This window comes from Artibeus jamaicensis, unplaced genomic scaffold, assembly GCF_021234435.1.
Source record: "Artibeus jamaicensis isolate MK-2021 breed Jamaican fruit bat unplaced genomic scaffold, CSHL_Jam_final contig_76, whole genome shotgun sequence".
NCBI lineage: Eukaryota > Metazoa > Chordata > Mammalia > Chiroptera > Phyllostomidae > Artibeus > Artibeus jamaicensis.
Window position 1 is genome coordinate 27,828,246 of NW_026521954.1, and position 24,115 is coordinate 27,852,360.

The 24,115-nt window shown below is 57.0% G+C and overlaps 1 protein-coding gene across 5 annotated transcripts; it reads right to left on the bottom strand.

The window, feature by feature from the left end:
* Positions 1-243: 243 nt before the first annotated feature.
* On the bottom strand, positions 244-23,763 carry PIGG (phosphatidylinositol glycan anchor biosynthesis class G). 5 transcript variants are annotated; one of them, XM_053672286.1, is made up of 13 exons: positions 23,395-23,757; positions 22,413-22,618; positions 18,593-18,802; positions 17,169-17,357; positions 16,223-16,364; positions 13,212-13,454; positions 12,905-13,122; positions 12,419-12,700; positions 10,901-11,316; positions 9,492-9,683; positions 6,531-6,840; positions 3,286-3,449; positions 249-1,954 (listed from the first exon to the last, which is right to left on the bottom strand). In XM_053672286.1, the coding sequence occupies exons 1-13, from the start codon at positions 23,546-23,548 to the stop codon at positions 1,741-1,743; spliced, it is 2,940 nt and encodes a 979-aa protein (XP_053528261.1). In that variant the 5' UTR covers positions 23,549-23,757; the 3' UTR covers positions 249-1,740. The 5 variants fall into 5 exon arrangements, with proteins under 5 accessions (XP_053528264.1, XP_053528263.1, XP_053528261.1 ...); XM_037126786.2 differs by having other exon boundaries at positions 250-1,954; positions 13,212-13,424; positions 23,395-23,750; XM_053672288.1 differs by lacking the exons at positions 22,413-22,618; positions 23,395-23,757 and adding an exon at positions 21,151-21,565 and having other exon boundaries at positions 245-1,954.
* Between the last annotated feature and the right edge of the window lie 352 nt (positions 23,764-24,115).

The window sequence follows — 24,115 nt, forward strand, 5'->3', positions numbered from 1 at the left end:
TTTCTTAAAAAGATCAGGCACACCCTGGGGTGCCGAGGTTGGGGGCGGGGGGAGAAGTTCGGAGAGCAGCTTGGGAAGCCTCGGCTGCACCCGTGGGGAGCAAGAGAGGAGGAGCAGGAGAGGAGGAGCAGGAGAGGAGGAGCAGGAGGAGAGGAGCAGGAGAGGAGGAGGAGAGGAGGAGCAGGAGAGGAGGAGGAGAGGAGGAGGAGCAGGAGAGGAGGAGGAGGAGAAGAGGTCAAGCCCATGGAGGGCTGAGTTCCATTTGCTCATTCGTCTTAGATCGTGTTGCTCTCTCGGTCAGAAGTTGTAAAGGCAAAGACAACAGTGGCTCAAGGTGCTGTGTCCTGCGCTGTCTTTGGAAAGAGGTGCCCTGGACATGCAGGGACAGGAGGGCAGGCACCCCAGGGACTCGGGTGCTGGCAGTAGCGCCCCCTTCACGGGGCAGAAGGGCAACCTGGTCGTTTGGGTGACTGGACGCTGTTTACTTGAAAACCAAGGGAGATGGCCGCGAAATTTCAGTTTTCACACTAAGTTTCAGTCTTAGGAAATTTGCGCCTACTATTGTGCTCCCAGTATTCAAAGAGATTTCTACTAGTGATGTAACTAGCGATTTTTTGCTTTGAGTAACGAGCCGTGTCAGCATCTGGGACAGTTATGGTGATTGTGTGGCAGAACCATAACAGGGGGATGCCCTTCAGGTCTCCCGGCAGGTCAAGGGAGGCAGTGCAGCCGAGTGCAGCCGTGAGGTGCTTTCAGACCACACGGGACAGCTGAGCTTCTCTATTTCAAGGAAGTTTATTTTCAAGGAGTTTAAAAACCAGATGAAGTTGCAAGAACAGTGCAGAGCCCCTTGACCCACCCCCCCAGGTTTCCCCGCAGCGGTCAGGGCCTTGGGACTGGATGAGACCTGGTGGGCAAGGCAGTGACGCGGAGCAGACTCACAGGCTGCGCTGGTTTTCCCACAACTCGTCACTTTTCTCCAACAAACCTTTAAGAGACCCTCACTCGTCCAGTTTCAGTGCAGTATCAAAAATAACACCCACAATGACCCCCAAAAAAAAAATACCCTCCCTTTCCCACAGACGGGTCTGTGTGACCAGTTCCCCTAAATATGTAAATCGCAGCCAAGTGGTCGCAGAACCCAACTGTCCTTGGTGAAACCAGACATGAAGAAGGTTGCAAAGATGTAAAATAATGCCACTTTTCTTGCTAAATATGTTTTTGAGAATAGTTATTTTTCTTAAAATTTTGTTATATTAACTTACAACAGGATTATACCTTTATTTTTAAATGAACAATTTTTTTTGAAATGTCCTAACTTTACTTTCAAAGTCATTCACACTGACAGACTTGCCCCTAGACGGCAGAGACCCCGGGACCCCCGTGGTGTCCCGGGTGGTACAGGGCAGACAGGATCCTGCTCCCGCACGGCGGCTGGGCTCTGAAGGTCACACACACCCTGGTGACCTTTCAAGGCACCCACTTAGACACACGACTCTGGGTCATATCCTCACTTACCCAGGAGTTAAAAGTTCGGAAGTGGCTGAAACGACTGTCAACAGGGGAAAGGAAGCCACTTGCAAGGGCACCTGAATTCAAGCACAGCAGTCCAAGAAACGAAGGTGTTCGTCAACATCGCAGAAGCCACACCTTTCTTTTTTTAGAATAATCTTGCATTTAGATTAGATCCAGATCCACAGAATAAATAGTAGACTTTGAAAGTATCTTCTTTTCCAGTGTCTAAGACTTGGTGTGGCTCTGACCTGAGGCGGTGAAGGACAGGCAGACAGCTGCCGTGAGGAGCAGGTGCACGCCCTCGTAGAGAAGTTTCGGAGAAAACACGCTCCATATGAACAAGTGGTAGCGCAGGGCCGTCACCAGGAGGATGTACGCAGCCGCCGGGAGAGAGCAGAGCAGTGCGTAGCAGAGGCAGGCGTGTCCCAGGGCCGAACCACTGTGGAGGGAACGGCTGTGAGCGAGGCCACGCGTGGCCCAGGGGAGTGTCCAGTCCGTCTGGCGAGGCTCGAAGAGGCGGTGGCCACCGGCAGGCACCTCCACCACTCTCCTGCCGCCACAGTCCCTGACGCAGTTTTGAAAAAATGCATCCCCAGAGTTTGCATAGTTACCTACTTAGAAATGATATGCCTGTAACTACTATATTCTCACCTGCATAATAAAATATAAACAAGGAGAAAATCACACGGGACTATGAACAACTATATGCCAAGAAACTGAACAATGTGGAAGAATGGATTAATCCCTAGAAATATACAATCTTCCAAGACAGAGTCAAGAAGAAAGAAAACCTGAGGGGACTGATAACTGCTAATGAACTCAAAGCAGCAACCAAAAAACTCCCAATAAGAGTTCTGGACCAGACGGCTTCACAGGCAAATGTCACTAAACACTCAAAGAAGAACTACCACCTCCTCCGACTGCTCCAAAAATTCAAGACGGAAGGCTCCCAAGCTCACTTTTAAGGGTAGTATTATCCTCATTCCAGAACCAGACACAAACACTACTGAAAAAGAAATTGCAGGCCCACATCCTCGGTGGGCACAGACCCAGAAATCCCCACCAGAGCATCAGCGAACCAGATCCAGCGAAGTGTCGGAAAGCTCACACACTGCGACCGAGGCTACACCCAGAGTCCAGGAAGCAACCCCTGCCCCTGCGGCCGACGGCCCCGTGACGGAGGGGACAAGAGCATGCTGTCTCCTCAATAAATGGTGCCGGGGAAACTGGACAGATTATGTGCGAAACACGGACTGGAGAGGATGCTCTCGCACCACTTGTGGGAATCAACTCCCGACGGATGAAAGACTCAAAGGTGAGACCCTCGGCCTCCGCGCACTCTGCTGCCTTCCCCTCTCACGCCCCACGGCTGGCCCCCGCTCACCAGGCCAGCATGCCTGCTGCCTGCATGCCCTCCTGTCCCTGGCGCCGTGGCTCAGCTGTGGCCCCACAGGACCATAAGCCCCTTCAGGGAGTTCAGCGTCTGCACTAGGGATCTGACCCATCAGAGGGGGGACCCCAGGGAGCTCACCCCCTCCTACAGTAGTGGCACGAGGGAAACTTGGGAGAAGCCTCATAGACAGGCCTCAGCACCCCCGCCTGTGGAGTGTGTCTGCCCAGCTGGAGGCTGCGCCCGATCCCACCCAAGTGAGCAGGGGGCTCCTGAAGCCACATCCCAGGGTCGCCACTCCCGTAACCTCAGCAAGGGGTGATCTGCGCTCTGGGAGGGTGCATGGCAGCCACACACTGAGAGACACAGAGGAGCTTCACCTGTGGGCATCGGAGCTCAGGAAGTTCACCAAGTGGCTGGCCCACAGCACAGGCCCTGCGTACGTCGCGAACGCCGTCAGGAACATGGCGGGGACCTCCACATAGGTGTTCAGGCCCACGAAGCCCGCCGAGATGTCCACTGTGGCAATGTTGTTTGAGTTTCCCTGAAAGGCAAGGAGACAGTGCTGACATGGCCCCCCAAGGCACAGGCACAGTGATGGGGACGAGCAGGAGCCCCAGCCACCCATCCACCCCTCTGTTTCACTGACCCTGGACACACTGTCCCTCTACCTGCTGCCTCCTTCAGAGACTGGCAAGTGGAAGGTCTGACCTGCGAGGAACCGTACAGACCAAGCCGACCCATCTGTGGCCAATCCCGAATGTCCTGAGATCTGTCCGCCTACCAGAGACCGCCCCCCCACACCAACCACGTCCAAGGGCTGCATGTGACCCTGGGAGATAGCGTGGTCAAGGGCACTCGCTGGAGGCGGAGGACGGCACTGCCCACTGAGGGCTTGTTGGATGGGTGGACACTGCTGTTAGATCACAGGCTGGCTGCCTGGAGGGAGGGCGTGGCTGCTCAGTGTCCAGCACAGCGGGAGACCCAAGACCTGGCAGAGAAACACCAGCTCCAGCGAGGAGGCCACTGCCACCCAGCTGGCCCTGAGGGTGGGCTTCTGGGTTCAGGAAGGGTCTTTTACAACTCGGCCCCTCCCTCCTCCTTCAGTCTTTATCAATGCTGGAGACCTTTCCTCACAGACCGGGGTGGTCACACATGTGACCGCACCCCAGCCCAGTGAGGGACCCCACAGAGCGGTTTACCAGCAGCCCAGGACAGGGCCCCACTGTGCGTCCACAGCTCTGCACGCTCAGTCATTCACCCCGCTTGCCCTCCTTGGGCTGCACGTCATCCTAGGCGGTCACGGGGTCACAGTTGGTGAGCTCCCAACACCCTGCTCTCACCATCTGACCCCGGCCCCACCCTTGACAGCCACCCTGTGTTTAGCTTCCCCTTCAGTCCACTTTGCCCCCGGGCACCTGGACCCCCGAAGCCTATTAGCAGGCCCCCGCCGTGCCCTGGAGACGGAGACCCCTGAGTTGTGTGTGTGGGAGGGGGGGGCAGAGTCCCTGAGTGGGGGGCTGGGCATCCCATGAAAGGTCGATATAATACTGTGGGTGCAGCTCGGGCAGGGACCACCTGCTGGGGCTTTTGGGCACAAACTCATTTATTTAACCCTCAACAGGCCTGACTCGGTGCCACGGGACTCAGCGTCCAGCGGGGAAACAGAGGCAGACAGAGATGAGAGCCTGGGCAGGGCTCACAGGTGCCACTGGGGAGTCAGCTGCAAGCACAGGGCAGGAAGCCTGACAGAGGGGCAGCTGCCTGTCACTGTGGCACACGCCGTGGGGCCTGCGGCAGAAAGACCAGATCAGTATGGACTTCACTTGCTGACAGACCCCAACATGGGAGTGGTGAGCATGGCAGGGACACCAGAGGCCGTTGGACACATGACTGTGGCGGCCCTGGGTGGCCCGAGATGCAGCAGCATCGCCCCTAAGGAGTGAGGCCACACGCCGTGGCGCGGCAAACAGACACTGGAGTGTCCTCACTCCAGTCTTCCTGACACCGAGGCTTCAGGGCTGGTCATGCTGTCGACCAGCGTTGTGGCTCAGGAGCATCAGCGGCTGCCAAGTCCTTGTCCGCAAACATGAGGACACATTGCAGGCTATGACTGGGCGGGAGCTGGCTGGCAGGTGCCCGGGGCAGGGCACTGCGTCCGTCACAGTCTGGGGAAGAGTGGACGTGCTGATCTCCCACGGTGACAGCATTCCCCGCTGAGCCCCTCGTATCTGGAGCAGAGGGGGTCCTTCTGGGGCTTCTGTTCGGAGGCAGCCACCAGGCAGTCCTGTGTGTGATGCCCAGGTACAGAGGGGGACAGGCGATGCTGGCCGTTTGGGAACCTCTGCAGTGACGCTGAAGGAGCACCTAGCGTGTGGCTCCTCAACGCTGGAGGACCCACGCACGAGTGTGCCTGGTTCCGAGGCAATGGGAGCTGCCAGGCTGGAAGGAACCCGAGGACCTGCCCAGTGCCCGCGATGCCACACACACAGCAGGGGGTTTGGCCTTCTCCATTCCCGCTGGGTGCTCTCGGAGTCCTGGGCAACCTGCACTTCCCCACATCCTGGACGCCTGTGAGCTTCTAGATTTCTTCTGAAAGGTAAAAAGCTACGGCCTCTGAACTTCGGGGGCTCGACCCCCCGGAGGCACCGAAGTCAGGCCTTGTGGGGCCGAATGACCAGACTTCCCCGCCCAGCACCCTGGGGACCGTGCGTGTCCTCAACCACCACACCTTCCCGAGGCTCAGACGCCAGGCCCGACTCTCAGACACAACCCTCAGACCAGTGCCGACCACGAGGCCAAGGTGGGGGGCACCACGGCCCCTGGCAGGAATATGCCCTCCGTGAGCTGCCGGCCCAGCTGCAGAGAGAAGCGTGGGCCAGGCGGGCAGCGGCAGCTGGAGCGTGGCAGGCAGAGGGAAAGCAGGTTTGAGGGCGGGGGCACAGATGGACCAGGGCAGAAGCAGGTCCTCATCAGGCCACTTGCTTGGGACTTCACCCCCCACCCCTCTGGGCTTCAGGAAACAGACAGAAAAGCTGTGTGACCAGGCGCCTGGGCAGGACAAGGTGTGGCTGACACACTGCAGCTGTGCAGAGTCGCCAACCAAGGGCAGGAGCTTCTGGCTGCCACCAGGTCGAGGGCAGTGCTCAGCTGGCATGGAGCCGGGTGCCTGTGAGGCAGGAGCTAGACCCTCTGTCCAGCTGTCCCGGTGCCCTTCCAGGAGTGAAGTGCACCCTGAGGTATACCTTGGAGGCGGCTTGGCCTGGCCTCCGTGAGCCCTTCATCACTGGAGAGGAGGGGTGACAACCCAGGGACCCAGGGGACAGATGACCAAGTGGAGCCTCGACAGCACAGCCCCTGCCTTGTGAGACGAGGACGCATGGCGTTCTGTGTGCTGTGGGGACACGCCCAGCCCCGTGTGGGCTCAGCAGCCGGTCTGCCGTGTGCGTCGGTCGGAAGAACTGGCCGCACAGCATCTGACATAACACGTGTCACCCACACTGACGGCTCTTTCACGAACAAATGCTGCAGCCTCCCAACTTGTGCTGAGATCTTCTCAAAGAACGTGAGTGGTAAGTGGCATAGAGTTGGTGGTCTCCTACCCGCAGTAATAAGGAAAACCTACCTGGAAATAGAAGAACGCTTGACCGAACCAATAGTGCATGGCCGTGACCTCCGCGGCGTTGTGCCTCAGGGGCCTCCAGACGAACCTGGTCATCACAGCCTGGACCAAGAGGCTGCACAGCAGGACGGGAAGGTTGTGCGGCCGGAGCAGCAGCGCCGCCAGCAGCACGAGGCCCCCGTGCAGGTCCCACAGGCCTGCGGGCTGGCGTGTGTGGTCTGCAGGAATGACTCGGGACTTAAGCAAGTCTTTGCTGCCCGTGAACAGAAGGCCAAGGACAAACACGTAAACAAAACGAGCCTCAACGATACCCCTGAAAAAAAAAACCAAAACAGAGCAGATGTGTTGGCACCACCAAGACAGATCCAAATGCACACTCTCCCACTAAGACCATGAGTCTGCTCAGCACACAAGCCACAGTGCTGCCCCCTCCTGGGTGCGGTGGAGGGGGTGCCTGGCCCAAGGCCCCTGCCCAGAGGCCGGCACTGGTCTTCGAGGCCTGCCCTGCTGTGACGGAGCTGGCACAGGGAAGGCCATCCTCCTCTTGCTCGAGCGTGACCTGGGCGTGGATCACTGTTCACTCGATGAAGCCGAGCTCTGCCAGGAGCTCCCGTGAGTTCACAAACACTAAGATACAGCTGCGGGCCCACGACCGAGCAGACGGAAGTCACTGCTTGCAAGACTCTGTGCACACACCCAGTGGTGAGCCCCAACCACCATGGCCCCTGGGGCAAGGCAGGCGAGTTCAGGCCCTGCAGCGCCCAACTCTGCGGTTGGGGAGAGGCGGCAAGTCGGTCAGTCAGTGAAGACGAGGGACACTGAGCTCAGTTACTCGCACAAGAGGAGAAAGGGCAGCCACGCCTCCCAGAGCTGTCCCGGGAATTAAGGCAGAGGTTGCAGGGCCAGGGTCTGGCACAGCGTGATCAAGTCTGAGCACGTCGCTTACGGCTGCTCGGAGGGATGCGACTCAGAGCACTGAGCCAAGCCATCTCACCTGTGAAACTCCTGTACCCCCAAAACACGTTTAAGTGGAGTCCAAAAGCCAAATATTTTACATACACTGAAAGAGCTGACCACTTAAAGTAATGCCAAGTGAAAACTTTATCATGAAATAATCACCGTAACAATGTAACTGTTCTGAAAAGCTGAATTTTTTATCTCAGTTTTCTTAGGAAGGTTTACACACTTTTTTAAGATTATCTTTTTAGCGTGACGAGTTTAATCTGAATAGCTAAGCACTGCCCACCGCGTGCCAGCGCGGAGCGGCCCTGGGCCCCCTCTGCTGCGGAGCTGAGGTCCCAGCGCTCACAGCCCAGGCGGGAGCTCACTTGAGGCCCACAGAGTTAGAGGAGGAGAGGACGGCAGAAGCTGGAGCAGTTGCAGAAGTTTACAGGAGGGGCTGGGCTCCGTGTCCGGAGGCTCCAGGGCAGGCGCAGTGGGGCGTGGAGGAACAGCACTGCCCAGCAGGGCCTCTCCCGCCGCAGGCCAAGCTTCCACTTGGAGAGGAGCGCTCCTCAGCGGGGGGCAGCACTTGGGGTTGGAAAAGGGCGATGCAGCTGTCAGCGAAGCAGAACCGCGGGGCCGGAACCAGAAGGGGCCTGGAACTGGGGCAGCGGGGCAGCAGGTTTCACAGAAGAAGGGGAACCGAGCGGCACAGACTGAGCGCAGGGGGCACCGGCCCATGTGGCCGTCACATGCAAGGAAGGAAAGGAGGGATCCAGGTGTGGATGTGGGTGATGCTGAAAGCAGGTGCGTCAATACGAGAGGAAGTGAGGAATTCATCTGCGTATTGCACTTCGAGGTGGAGACAAACACTGTGAAACGGGACTACCGGGCCCAGAGTCTCAGACTCCGAAGCCGCCACACTGCCCCTCCCAGCCTCCATCTCCGGCGGAGGCCCGGCACCCAGCCCAGCCCTCGACTCCCCACGTCTGTGGGTGGGTCGCTTCCAGGGGTTCCCCTTGGGCACCGGGCCACCACGTGGCCTGGCCCAGCCCACAGTCTTCACCTTTGACCTGGGAGGAAAGATGACACTTGCTTTTCTCCTTCTGAGTGGAAAAGTGACACAAAGCCGAGCGAAACCGAGATCAGCCACCAGATGGCCTGCGTGCTGGAAACCATCACAACCAGCGACAGGGTGCAGTGTCCCACAAACGTGACAATGTGCTCCTGGGCACACTGGGCTCGGGCCACACGACAGTCCAAGCTGCTGCTCCCTGCCTTTGCAAGCTCTGCAAGGACCCACCACTCTCCGAGCTACGCAGTGGCTGTGAGAATCCTGAACCCCCTAACTCAGGGGCTCACCCACCACAGCTGCCACTGGCCTCACTTTCACCCTGTGCCCTGGCTGCTGCCTCGGAGAGCAGAGCAGCTGCGCCCCAACCTCGGCCTCATCTCGGCTTCTCTTCTGGAGATGAGCTGGGCAGAGGACACCCAGGCCAGAGGCTGGACACACTCAAGGCTCTGCATGTTTCACACACAGTCCTACAGCCATCGTCCTCCCTGCCGTCTCCATTAAACACAGAGGAGCTGCCCTGCTGACCGGCTGAGGGCCTTCCCACCTGGCCGGCACTCTGGACATTTGGCATCTGCCAACTGCTAGGCAATACCCACGTGCTACCATCTTGTAGCTTCCTGACCAAACAAATCCGAATGCTTTATATTCCCTGTTTTAGTAAAAGGCAAAAAATTTATACGATCTGAAAAGGAACCAGAATACATATTCCTTATTTTTAAAAACTGCTACGTTTAAAAAAACAAGCCTCAAACATCTCCCTCCCAAGGTCTCCGTCTCCCTCCAGCCAGAACAAAGGCAAGCAGAGCCCTTCGCTGAGGCCTGCTATACTCCCTGCTGGCAGAACCAACTCCTGGACCACAGACCGCGAAAGGCAGCACAGCCTGGTTCAGCGCATGAAACAGGGGACAGGCCTAGGCACCAGCCCTGGGGCCTGCCGGTCCACATACTTGGAGACGCCTTTGCTGTCTTGTTGCCATGGCAGCAGCAGGTGGCCAGTGGCCGCCCGGTAGCAGTAGACACCCAGCAGGCCAAGTGCCATGGCCACCCTGGACACTGGGGAGCACCGCTGGTGAGCCAGCACGAAGATCGCCAGGAGGCACAGGGCTGCCAGCACGGAGAGCTCGGCTTTGTGATCGGAGCTGAAATGAAACGGAAAGTGCCAAAAATCAGTGACGGGTGTTAACTGCCGGTGTCGTGGGTCTACACCCAGTGGCTTTCTGAGAGCTGCACTGAGACTAGATGGCTCTTCAGAAAAGCAAACAAGAAAACCGTCGGTGACTTCAATCCACGCGGAGGCTCGCACAAGGTAACAAATGAAAGGCTGTTCACATGCTTTACGCCTGGGGCAGGGACCCACAGGAAACCCTGGGCCTTACGCCCCTTTTCGGGACGGTGTACTTTCCCCAGTGCAGGTGCAGGGCAAACCACGTGCTTCCCAGGATGCAGCCCACTCATGGGGACATGCACCTTCTGGTGTGACCCTCTTCCCAGGTGGGGGGCTCCAGAGAGGGTCAGAGGCTCATGGGGCAGCGCTGACTACTCACAGAGCCAGACACACATTAGCTGGAGGTGGTCAGGTGAATGCTCTGCCCAGGTATTTGCACATGTGAGTGAGACGCCTGGGGAAATGCTGAGGACGGACACAGCTGCGGTCAGGACCTAGGTCCTGGGGACAGCAGGTGGCCTGGGACCACGCTGCTCTCAGGGATGGTCGTGTAGGTGTCCATTCTCCGTGGTGGACTGAACTGGACATTTTACACTGTGCCCTGGGTTGCTCAGTGTGACAACTGAGAAGAAGATTGGTCCGCCCCTGGAGCTCTGTTGGGACGGTGGGGTGGGGTCATGTTGCTGCCTCTGCAAACTGGCATGAACAACTTGTTACGACAGGGGAGCCAGGCCTGTACCCACAGGGGTGTCTCTGTGGTGGTAATTGGCAAATTCCCCTGCACAGCAACAGTTTTCCAGAAAAACAAGTGTGTCATGGTGCTGTCCTAGTGGGTGCCATGCTCGGGCTCTGGACACCTGGCAAAGCCACGCTGGGTGGACAGTGCAGCTCCCCTCTGCCCTCACTCCACGTGAGGACAGCAGTGTTCTTGGGGAAGGGCAGCAAGGGGCAGAACTGCACCCTTGCCACAATTATCACTGAGAGCTCACATGTTCTCAGACACCACCGATCACTAGGATTTGGCAGTAAGAGCAAAACACATGAGGCCTCATAGAAGTCCCCCTCGGCATCAGCTTAGGGGCTCGGGCACATTTTCCCCTTCCTTGCAATCTCAGATACCACTTGCGTCCTGAACACGAAGAACAGGCCCACCTTCTGCAGGAGGAGACTGTGAGTGGCCTGCATTCTCACCTGGCGAGCCAGTGCCCCAGGTCGGGGCGGTGGGCCCACTGCACCCCCGTGTGGTTCAGGGACCGAAGCAGCCGGCAGCAGCTGAGCACCAGCCACGGGCTTGCCAGCACCATCCACTTCTCATGGCCATGGGGCGTGTCCCGGTCCAGGTCCAACACATAACGGCGAGCGCTCTCGTCTGGCCGAGTTGGGGCTGCACCAGTGCACCCTCCCGGCCTGCTGCCGTCGTCCCCCGGGAAGCAGTGTCTGCAGATGTCGTGACCCAGGGCCAGACACAGAGTGTTGACAAGGAAGTACCAGGTCTGGTGCTCCTCCTCCACGAAGCTGCTCGAGCCCAGACTTGCGGCATGGCCCAGTGTCCCCAGCAAGATGAGGAGACCTAACTCTGACCGCCTGGAGCCGGCATGAGCTAGACTCTGTAAAGAGGAATATGCACCGCGTAAGGGGAAACCCTAAACGTCGCACGAATCCTGAGCCACATGCTGAAAGTTGTTGATCACAGTACACAGCCCACGGGGGCAGCTGCCGCATGTTCCTCGTGCCCCCCTCAACTTTGCTGAGATGGCCTGTTCCCCTCGGCACGTGCAGGGGACACAGGCCTGAACAGGACGCCCGTCCAAGGCCAAGTGGCAATGAGATGGTGGACGTTTAGACCCGAACCACTTGGCGCTGCCAGGCTGCAGAGAGCTCAACCTACCAAGCCGTCAGAGGGCCACTGCCAGATCCTGCTACCGGATAGTTCCCACTAAGCCAGACCCCCGATGTCTCCATGAATTTTCCAGAAACCCAGAAAGTTTACACTAAAACGATCTATTCTACTGAAACGATTAAGTTGGCATCACAGCACCGTCCCTTAAATGCACCATCTAAAAGGAAGATGAGCACTCGGTGACCATCACCAGGTAGCTCCTCATGTCGATTCCATGTGTGTCCAGCTGGGAAATGGCAGGTGGACACTGTCGGGCCCGGGGAAAGCCTGCTCTCCCAGCACCGCTCAGGCCCCTCAGACACGGCTGGGAAGGGCAGCGGCTCTGTGCTGGGTCCCCTGGGCGCTGGGACCATCCGCCTGCCCACCTCTCCCTCACAACCCTGCCAGAACAGCCGGTGAGGGGCGAGAGGCGCAAGGCTCTGAGCGCCCGGACAGAAAGCACCCACCTGGAAAAGGAGGCTGTGCCGCATGAGGCAGGAAGGGGTCTGGGGAGGGCAAAACTCCCACGGGGCTGAGCTTCTTCCTGCCTCCCCTAGCCGCACCCCCGTTGCCATTGGAGCCGGGTGGACGCGCACGCTTCCCCGTCAGCCAGCTGCCTACCCACCTGTGACCCGCAGCTCTGTGCAGCCCCCATGTGACAGTCACAGGCACAGAGGCACTGACTTCCCCACCCAAGACGGGGCCTGGGACCTAGTGCTCAGGGACAGGCTGCCCTTACGGGCCTTTCCTCACCAGCCAGTGCTGCCAGGGAGTGACGGACTGACTAAAGCAACCAAAGATGGCGTCGCACCTGCGGGGACCAGTCTTACCCTCCTCAGGGGCTCTCCACCCACGAGCGTCCTGGTCAGGGCAGACACGACTGCGCAGAACAGGGCAGAGATGAGTGCCAGCACTGCCGCCGCGGCTGGCCACGCGAGGCTGCAGAAGTAGCAGGAGCTCTCGGCTGAAGTGCAGACAATGACATGCACGGCCCAGAGCAGCAGGAGTGTCAAATAGAAGAGCAGACAGAACACAGGTGATGACAGGGGCGCGTCCAGCTCGGCAGCGGCACCCAGTGCCTGGGGGATGCTGAGCAGGAGCAGGGCAAGGACCTGGAACAGGACAGCAGGGCATGTTCACGACTGTGGGGCTTGTGGGCGCTGCCTGGACGCACGCCTGCCGTGGTGTGCTCAGGGACACGCAGGAATGCACAGCAAACTCCTACACCAACGTTACACATTCTCTAAACCAGAACACCCTGGCCGGGTCACCGTGTCAGTCCCACGGCTGAGCCGCACTGCCACGCGGGCACGTACCTCCAGCACCACGACGGCCCCCACCACCATGGAGTAGACGTCGTAGTGGGCGCCCTGTGTGCTCAGGGACAGGCTCAGGGTCCTCAAGGCATCCGAGTACTGCCTGCGGACCTTGTGTCCTAGGCTGAGGAGGACTTCGGACCGGCTGTCCTCCAGGTACAGGCGAACCCAGCTGGCGTGCAGCCTTTCTGACATTTGAAACTGCTCGAACCCAGGCTCTGCGGGAGGAGGGTCACACAGACAGGGTGCACCCTGCGTAGGCAGGTCAAGCTCCAACTGCCGGGTGCAGGGACGCCGCCCGACTCACCTCTCTGGTAGGAAGGCACATTCTCCCGCAGCAGCCTGCTGAGCTGCACCGCATTCAGATGCAGGAGCCTCAGCTGCTCCCGCATCGCTCTCCCCGCCACGACGGGGAGCGGGAGGCAGCCCACGCTGTGCTTCGGAATGCGCAGACCAAGCCCGACTGCGAGTGTCACAGCCACATCTGTCTGCTGGACGCGCTGTGGCTGCCTGACGTCACCTGGGGAAGAAGCCGTGTGGGTGACAGGTTCTAGGACACACAGGATGGCAGTCATTCTCCAGCTTGACCTCCGCAATGAACGTCAGTCACAGCGCCCATCCCTCTGAACCCTTCCCTGTGGGTTCGCGTGGAACACACTGGCCGCCTGAGGTCAGTAAACTGACTGAACACCCACTGGGAGGGTGCGCTGCCTTCCCTGGACCCGCGTGTGATGCCTGGGGGGATCCAGCCCACACACACGCAGCACTGAGTGAGCTCCTCAGTGGGGCATGGCGCAGGGTGAGCAGGTGGCCCAGCAGATGCTCACCTAATAAACGGCCCCTTCAGCAAAGTCAACAAACCCTTGAGAAGGGCGATGGCTGCTCTGGTGGCCCTAGGACTCCGACTGATCCCCATGGCCCCATGAAGCACCTACCACCTTCCTGCCGACTCCTGAGCAGCGGTAGGGGACTGCTACGAGGGGAGCGTGTCCCGGAGCCGGCCTGTGGCCGGCCTGAAGTGCTCCCAGCACCAACAGAGGCTAGCTGTCCCCACCCTAGTAACTCCTGTGAGGAGGTGGGTGTGACCCAGGACACTGGGCTCCAGCCCCAGCTCTGCACCTCCAGTGCAGGGCCTCAGACAAGAAGGTCCACGCAGCCCTGGCTGGTGTGGCTCAGTGGACTGAGTGCTGGACTGCGAACCAAAGGGTCATTGGTTGGATTCCCAGTCAGGACACAGGCCTGGGTTGTGGGCCAGGTCCCCAGTAGGGGGCGCATGAGAGGCAACCACATATCGATCGATGTTTCTTTCTCTTCCTCCCAGCCTTGCCATCTCTGTAAAAACAAATAATTTTAAAAAAAAGCTCCGCACAGGCAGCATCCTGCCTGTGCAGCAGGCCCTGGGCCCCCGGCCCCTGCGCCCCAAGAGCTTCTGCGCAGGCTGCCAGGGGCTGTGGAACCACCAGCAGAGCCCGCTGGGGGTCTCGCGGACGCCGCAGTGTGAACTTGTACACAACCAGCACTGTCTGTGGTACTTGTCAGTTACACCGAATTTTTCTTTTTAATTGAGTCAAACTTATGATCTCTTCTTGACTGACTCTCCCCTGACGGCCCCTGGGTGGACTTGGAAAGAGGTTTTCTCTCCGAGGTCAATGAGTTTTCCCTGTAGCGTTCCTACATTAAGAGCACTGGTCTGAAACAAACTGAACCCCAAAGAAGAAGCCCCCTTTAGGAACTGGCAAAGGGCGCTGGGCCGGCTGTTGTTCCGAGGCCCCAGAGTGCAGGGACCCTGAGTGTGGAACTACGGATGTGGTTTCTGCTGTCCGTTGCCCCACAGAGAAGTGTGTTTGGCGGATGTGGCCCAGAGCAGGGAAGTGGCCAAAGCTGTGCTGGGGAACAAACGGCGCCACGCGAGAACACGTCTACGCAGAAACATGTTCACAGACGCTCACACGAAGCCAAAGTGTGGGAACAAGTGGCCGTCGCCTGATGGACAGACGAGAGGTGCAAGGAAGAGGTGCGGAGACCGGGTGCACACAGCACCGCGTGTGGGCCTTGAAACCAGTGTCCAGCCACACGAGACCACACGTGCCTGGACTTCTCGTCCAGGATGCTCGGAGAAGTTAAATCTGATAGAGGCAGAAAGACAGCCGGGTGGGGGTGGGCACCCCGGGCTGGCGGAGGTGGTGCGTGGCCACTGAGAAAGAAGGTAACGAGATGTAGGAGCGGCACTGATGCTGCCCATCTCCGCATGAACTGGAAGCGGAGCGGTCCTGGCTCCTGCAGTGAGTGTTCCATGAGGACGGTTGTTCTTGGAGCAAACGCACAAAGTAAAACACAACACTGGAACCACTGCTGGCACTGTCAGGCGTCAAGAAGCCCCCAAGGCCCTCCTGGCCACGGGGACGAGGTCAGGCCTCCAGGCGGGAGGGGACTATGAGATGCACACTTCAGGCAGACAACAGTCACAATCCCTGACAGCAGCACCCACCAGCTCAGCTGCCTGTTCTCCTCCCAAACAGGTTGGTCCAGTGCAGGTCACTGCACTCCTGGACCTGCAGGTCCAGGAGCAGGAGCAGGAGCTCAGTAACCTGCACTGGTGAACAAGTGGCTGGGAGAGAAGGTGGGTTTGTGCCCGGGCTCTTACTCTGCCCGGCGGCAACGTGAACCCTGCTGTGCCCTGAGTGGGGAACAGCGGGGTGGAGAGGCCAGTGCTTTTTGGTGGGTGCTGTGCCCGCTCACCGGAAGGCAGGCTCCTGCAGTGCTGGCTGATGCTGAGGATCCAGGCGAAGCTGCCACAGGGTCTTTGGAAATCACAGTGAGCTGCCATCAAGCCAGAGAAGTGAGGAGGCAAAAGCAGGCTCCTGTGGAGGGTGAGGGTAAGGGCTGGAGGGCTGGAGGGCTGGAGGGCTGGTGTGCGGGTGGATGCGGAGCTGGGTGTGACAGTGTCCACAGATGGGTCCTATGCCTCTTGCTGACGCAGCAGTTCCAGCAACGGACACTGCTCACAGAGCTGCAGTGTCTGTGTCCGTTTCAGTTCACACACGTGGCTTGGGTGCCTCTGAGCTGCCAGTTCCAGAGACCTGGGCACTGACGTGCACACGATGCAATTCCCACCAAGGGTGTTTGTGTTGTAAGAATCAGGGAAAGAGACCTCCCCTTCCAACACTGACTGCCACCTGCCCCACTGGTGTTCATCCTACCATTACTCAGCTTGGTATTTGAACCTTGGCTTCCCAATACAGTTTTTAAAGTTAAAACCAGACTATATGGAGCAGAAATGAAACAGTTCCAACATGTCAATCGTCCCTAACTTCTCACCGGGCTTCCTCTCAAAGGCAGAGCTGATCAGGAGCAGAGCCGTGTTCACTTCCTCCACAGAAGAGGCCCCATGGCCTCCGCGCTCAGCCATGCCGTGGTCGCCACAAAGGACCAGCAAACTGGGCGAAGGCATCTCTTTCTCCTAGAAAGCAAAGGAACACAGTTCAACTGTGTGCATACTGAGAACACGTAATCTTGTTCAGACATCAACTTTAGATTTTAGCTTTATGAAGTTGCCCTTTCTAAATTAGCTGTTTTTCCTTTTTACCTATGAGCTTATAGTCAGATCAAAGGGTCAGTCACATATCATACGTGAAACAGACACAATCACATGAGGGTCACACAGCACAGGAGGCTCGGACCAGGGCCTCTCGGGGCCCAGGGTGTGGGTCTGGACTTCTTTGCCCCCCCCCCCCCAGAGGTGAGCACGGGGACACGTCACTCTGCGTGCTTTGGGGTCCTCCTCTGTCCCACGCAGCTGCCTCCCTGATCCAGCAGCCAGCCAACAACCCCTGCCCCAGCAGGCCCAGCCTCGCCCTGGCTCTTGGCCTGGGGAAGGCCTGTCCGCCCTCATTCCCCTCCAGCCTCCACTCACATCCCACGTTGTCTACTCTGATTGCAGTGTTGAAAACCACCACCTCTCAGGGCCATCCCCACCCCCTGGCCTGGCTCTCCTGTGGCACCTTCCAGAACACCTCTGCACTCAGTTATGGGCCTCTTGTTTGCCCCCTGGCTGCAGCGTAAGTTCCACAGTGACCCAGGCAGGCAGGCAGGCAGGGATACAGGACACGTCTGGGAAATGAGCTGGATAAACGATGATGGCAGAGATGGAGTCAGTGCCAGTGACCCCACAGGGCGGCCACCTGCGGTCATGGTCCCACTTCAGTTCTAGGGGACGTGGGCACTTGGATGTCCGAGCCCCATGATGCACTGCGGTTCAGCTCACCTGTGAGAGCAGCGAGGTGTGGATCCTCATCAGGATGCTGTCCATCTCGCCCAGCTTGCGCCCAATCAATGGGCTGTGGGGCCCGGAAACGTGGCCGATGTGGTCCAGCCCCAAGTAGTGGAGGATCAGCACGTCCCAGTCCCCTCTCTTCAGGACTGTATCCAGATGCCTCGTGACATTGTCATCCACCTTAAAGGGAGGAAGTGCACAGGACAAGCCCCCTGGCCTCCCTTCCACTGCATTCCCCAAGAAAACACTGCAGGACTGTCACAAACTCCTGAGTTCATTTTAGGTGACAGGACTTGGAGCAGTTTGAAAAGACCGAGAAAAGATAAAACCTTCCGTAAGAACTAAACATCAGCATGAGATTAAGGTTCCACTAACACTGTTGTTCTGCCTCTAGGTTACAGACAGGACACACTGCGCAGGTCATGTGAACGAGCAAGGTGTGTTCTGAGAGATTCTGTGGGACTGTTGCTCAGGCCTGAGCGGATGACCAAATCACACAGGTGCTCAGTCACCACAAGGTGATGGGGGGCACAGGGCAGAGAGTGAAGACGAGAGAGGAGCCAGAGCCCGAGCAACCACAGGGGAAGCGGAGGGACCGTGCGGGCACCTGCCAGAAAACTGTTCTGGGAGGAAGAGACACGCACTCCACGGGGAGCCATCGACTGGCCCCGAGAGAGGCATCAGCCCCTCAGCCTGGACCCCTCTCCCTCCCACAGAAAAGCCTACGACAATGAAAAGGTGTCTGCGTGATCGGACCCAGGATGGGGAGACCCAGTCACAGCTTTTCCGTACTGTGGCGCTTGCACAGATCACTACAGCCAAGGGCATCGGCGTGAGCAGGCCTGCGGGTGCCCCACCAGGACCAGCAAAGGGACAGGAGTGACTCTGCGAGACTGTCCACCCCCAGGCCAAGTTCAGACACGTGGGTGTCCCTGCCCCGTGGGTCTCCCCTGTGCACCCAGGCTCCACTTTCCAACTCGGGCTATAAGCCCAGCCTTGGGCAGATGCCCCTCAGCACCAGGCCAGCCCTCGCCCTCCCATGTCCCATGCCACCCCACTCACAGAAGAACTGGGGGTCCCTGGCAGCCCTCAGGCTGTGCCTTGGATAGGTGTGGGCACCTGCTATCCTCCTCGGAAGTCCACACTCACCCATAAGACCCAGCTCAAATGTCTCCTTGCCGGGAAGCCCCTTGGGATCCTACATACATGTGTCCACGGGGACTCAGCTGTTGTAGCCTGTGGGCTCCCGAGAACTATCCTCACCCTGGCATCAGGGTCTCTGCCCCCAGTTGTGACTGTGAGTGCGCATGAGCCGCACTGGCACTATCTCCATGCCACTCCCAGCACCGTGACGCAGGACGGCCAACGCTCCTGCTCTATCTGCAGTGACTTACGTTCTTACTGTGGAAACTGACCTCTGTGTAATCGGACACAAAAAACGAGGTGGTTCCATCATATTCCACAAAATGCCGTGGGAATAATTTCACCCACATCTCATCCCCATAGAAGATGATCCTCCGCCCCGAGGCCCAGGCCTGCGTGATCACGTTGTCTTCCAGCAGCGCAGGGGAGTTGAGGTTCCTGACCACGTCGATGAAGCCCGGGAGGCTCCCCGTCATCAGGGCCTGCAGGAGGGGACACACCCGATTAGACTCCAGGGTGCAGAGCACAGACGGGAAGCGAAGCGGTGCCGCGGACCACAATGCAGACAAAGGACGCAGGCACAGAACGAGGCTGCCAGAGGCTGGGTCGGCATTAGAACAGGGGAGGCTACACGTGGGTTCCGGGGCAAACCAGAAAGCTCCATCGTGAGCACTTGACCACAGCTCGGCTAAGGAGAGGCTACGGGAGGAGGACGTGGGTAGCTGGATGACTGTGGTGGCCAGAGGACAAGCTATGGATTCTACAAACCAAAGCAAGTGGGTAAGTGTAGGACCTGCTGAGAACATAAACCTCTATGTTCTAACCCATCATCAGCTTCAAATCTGGAAACTCTATGTACTGGCAGAAAAACCAGAGATTCTAACGTCCACCCCAAGGGAAGAAGCAGCTCCTCACACATGTAGGAGGACAGTGGTCTCGGAATGAGAATTCGCAGGGATACTCAGAGTAAACTGGCCCATGGATGCAGGTGCTCCCCAACCCCCCCAGTCTGATGTGGCCCCGTAGTTTCTGGGAGGAGAGGGTGGGTATGAGGCCCCTCACCCCTCGCTGCTCGAGGCGTAAGACAGCGGCCTCCCCCACTCAGCACACAGTCTGAGAGGTCACAGGATGGGTCACGGTCCCCATGCTCTGGACTTTCCAACGACCCACAACGCTAGCGTCCAGGGACCCGTGCAATGAAAACACACGGGGACCTGAATCATGCCAAAGACATTAAAATTCTGCCAAGACCTTTTTAACAGCAAGAGCAAAGGTGAATTTACCGAACGCCTGGAAGGCAAGCAAGAAGCTCAACAAATCTTCTCCACCAAGAGCAATGATAAAATTGGACTAAACGGTCAAAAACCACCATTTGTGGACTTCGAAAACTCGCAAGGACAGAAAATGGACAACCAATCAAGAACAGCTTCCTCCAGACAAAGCACTGAAGCTCTGTGAGCACACAGGGCACCTGTGGCGTTTCCCACGGTCCACCCACCCCCAGCCTCGCGCTGCAGCAGCCGAGGGGGGGCTCATTGGGAGGTAGGTCTGTGGAACAGCGCCACACCAGGGGTGTGAAATAACAGGAATTCACAGCTGCCTAAGGCTCCACACTGGTTGTGGTAAGATATCAGCCCAAAACTGAACAGGGCATCTGGGGAGTGAGACAGGTATAAGCCCCCAGATATCCCTGGATCCATAAGGCTGCGTGTCCATCCACTCAGAGATGCTAGGGAGGGCCCAGTTACCAGATCCTTCTGGCTGAACAGGGTCCCTGTTCAAAGAGAGGGTGGGAGTTGGGGAAGACGTAGAAATGCCCAGGCCGGGAGTACGTTGCCCATCCCACATGTGACCCCGCAGACGGGGGGGGGGGGGGGGCTTCATGGCGTAGGGTATTTATGCACAATCTTTCACCAATCGCTGGCCTATCCTGACCTGGGGGCCCTTAGAGAAAGTAGCCTGAAAATAAAAACAAGGATTAGGAAGTGACCCAGCACAGACACCAGCTACTGCACACTTGGGGAGACCTCTAAACGCAGTTCAGGCGAGTAACACCCACAAACAAAATGACCAGAACACCCACCACCCCTGGGTGGGGATCACAAGCGGAATTGAAAGACATGGATGTGCACATGTTGAATTTCACCCTCAGCACACACACACAGGTACAAAAATTCTATCTCAATACACTTTTTTCTTAAAAAGTGACCTTTTCTCTTACCCCCAAATTCTGCTCACTAAAGAGAACCAGTTACTTTTGGTGAATCCCTTTTCATACTTTTTTCCGTATGTGTACAATCACAAACATACAAGACAGATTTACACCCAAATGGTAACAAACTACACAAATAATTCTGCAACTTGCTTTTGTTTACCAATGAACAGATCAGCTGTTATATGTGTATTTAATACTTGAGTATACAATACATTTAACATATGTGACCAAGACCATTTTAATAGACATTTACTTTGAAAGCCTTCCCCCGATCAAGCTGTCTGAGCTGAGACCCGGAGCCAGAAGGGCTGTCAGGGCAGCGAACACGAGTAACTGTGAAGGCTGTAGGGGACAGTACCTAGCACACAGGGGAGTGGAGCTGTGTGTGATCACCAAGGAGGGAGAACAGTTCGGATGGAGGCAGAGAGGGGAACGAGGCGGGAGCACAGTCCCCAGCCTGGGTGCAGAGGCCCGGGGGGCACCTCGGACCAGACAAGGGTGGCGGCTGAGCCCAGTGATGTCCACGGTGTTAAGGCACCTATTCACCTCATTTCTCGTCAAGAGGAGGTTATCATCAATTTTGAAATATTTACAAGGTGATAGACAAAATCTGGCCTTATGGATGGTTCTCGTTTGCCTTGCTATAATCACTCGTGAAGTTAAGAATCTTTTCCCATGTTCATTGGCCATTTTGATTTCTTCCCTTGTTGATTTCTTCATGTCCTGTGTCCAGCTGCCACTGGACTGCTGTGCCTGATTGGATCCTCTTTATGTGTCACGGGCTTAGCATCTTGTTTTTTATGTCAACTGTAAATAACTTTTCCAGAATATTGTTTGTCTGCTGACTGTTTATAATGTCCCGTTTTCATGTAGTCAAATCTGTCCATCATTCTTCTGGGGCTTTTACAAGGTGCTTCCCCTCCTTCTCACAATAACTTGGGCTCCCACTGGTACTTTAAGGAAGGCAGGGATAGTGTGGCAGTCCCTTCACCAAGGGTGCATGCAGGTAGTCACTGAGTTGCAGCTGGGGGTCATGAAGTGTGAGAGCTCAAGTCTGTCATGTCTGGAGATCTCCTGTGGTGGCTGTGGCCTTGGGAATAGTAGCTTCTTGCCTTGGAGAGGAAGGAGGACTGGAAAAGATAACTGAAAAAGGACGTGCTTTGGGCCCCTATTCTGCCGTGTGCTACAGCGTGATCAACAGAGACTGGTTCCAGAGTCTCATGCTGCAGTTCCCAATTCCAGTGGTGTAATTTTGGCACTTCAAGCCTGTTTCCTTGTCTGGAAAATGGTCCTTATTTGTTCAATAAATAGTTCTTGAACCAATCAATAAAGCTTTAGTCTTTTCTTTGCCCACAGTTCTTAGGTTAAGCACTGTGCACTTCAAAGCCACCCTTGCTAGGCTGAACACCCAAAGGTGTTTTCCAGAGCAGGGACAGTGAGACCTGCTCCAGCGCAATCATGATGGACTGGTCACTGTGCGTGCTCCCCGGCTGGACAAGGCTGAATTTCCTTCCTCACCTGCAAAGTCAGGAGACTGAACTAGATAACTCTGAAGGCTTTCCAGGGTTGTACCTGACTTAATGTCAATGACAGAAAAGAGGTTAGCAAGGGGGATGGCACCTCTGAGAGCAAGCTGGCCTGGATGACTGGGCGCTAAATCCTTCGTGCTTCCCGGCAAGTATGGGCTCTGGGTGTTTGCAAAGGGGTGCACATCGTGGGTCTCAGATCCAGCTTGTCTGTCTGTCTTTGCCCTGCTCTCCTGCCCAGCCAGGTGGACCACACAGTTAAAACTTGGACAAGTAAGACTACAGAGAGCCCCTCTACACCTCTTAAACAGCCAAACCATGATTTATAAAACATTAAGTCAAACTGTTTACCTTGATTCGAGGCATAGTCACTGTAGGTGGCTTGGCTTCAGCCACAAAACTGTGAGATGCTCCTTTTTCCACAAGGTAAGTTGTATACGGCATGAACTTCACCCCCTTTGACCCAAACACAAAATCGTCTCTCAAGCCGTCTATCAGCATAATGACAACTTTACTGAAAAGAGGAGGTGGGCGGCTGGTCCAATTGGAAGTGGCTCCTAGAAAAAAGTAAATTGAATTTTAAACTTCATTTAGCATTCAATCACCTATAATCCAGTTTCTGCCTTTCTCTGGCACATAACTTGACACACCTGTAAGTACCAACCCCAGAAAAAAGCGCACAGTGCAGGCAAGGGGGGGCATTCCGAGTAAGCCCAGAGAGCCCAGGTACTATGCAATCAGTTGCCCTTGGCATGGTGGGGATTATAGGACCGGGGAGTCTCTTCCTGAGGGCCTGAGGCATCTAGGAAACTTGACCTAGAATAAAAGTCCGTCAGTGAATGAAAACATTTACAAACTGTGTGAACTTAGTCAGGGACTCCTGTTGTCCAAAACAGGAGCTCCTCTACATAGTATGTTCTGCTGTAGGTGAGAACCAGGAAGGGGTCCATGCGGGGCGATCTTCCATGCTGCCTGGTTAACAGGTGTTGGAGAAATGTTAAAAAAAAAAAAAAGAAGAAGAAGAAGAAAGAAAGCAGAAATCTTTATCTGTTGCGACTTATTGAGCAAAAAAAGTTGCCGGGAAGAGAGTGGCTGAGTTGGCTCAGAAAAGGGATGCGGGCGTCCAGGCAGGAGAGCCGGAGTGACGCGTGGGCCCGCCGCGGGAAGCTTACTTTTCGGAGACCAAGGAGGGTTGAAGTGAGGCTGATAGTTGAGGTTGCCAAGTCATAGGGAAAAGAGGGCGGGAGCGGCAAGGGGTCCTGGGCTAGGGACCAGGATGGAAGAGCCCGAGAGTAGGGACCCAGGGAGCGGGACGCCGGGAAGGGATCTGTACCTGCCAAGGGCTCGGGCGCGGGGGACTCGGCGTGGTGCTCCGTCCCGGAAGAGGAACGCACAGGAGCCGGGAAGAATCCACGAAGGAAAAGCGCGACCCCGAGCACCTCGATCACTACGCAGCCTGCAACGAAGGTGCCGGAACCCAGCCTCATCGCGCGCTCGCGCCGGGCGGGACCCGGGTCCCGGAGCCCAGGCCGAGCAGCCCAGCGAGAGCTGCTGCGGGCTGTAGAGCCAACGAGCCAAGGACCCGTGCCGGCCGCCCGGCGGTCACGCACCGGCGCGCCGGAAGTACGCACTGAGGGGACGGGCACTTTCGTGCACGGGGGCGGGGCCTGTGTTGAGGCCTTACGTACTTCCGGCGCTGGCCCCAATCCCCACATCGGCTCCGCCCACCCGCGAACCTCCGATAGTAATTAATGTTCCGCACGGAAATTCCATAGACTGTAAAAGGCGAAAGGACTTTTCCCCCTTTTCTAGGTTTTTCACTAACTCCCAGTCCGCTTAGAACCAGGTAATGTTTCTTCAAAACGAAATCCCTGTTGAAGTGTAAATGGCTTCAGAGTTTTGTGTAGTGGCTGACACACAAACACCGTCAGCGATCGCTGATCCACCCCACTCCGTGAACACGCCCTGCCGCCAGCACCGAGTCTCAGAGTCCCGCTCCGGCTCTCCCGCTTCAGGATTTGGGAATTATTTCACAGTAGAAAATTCTGGATCCG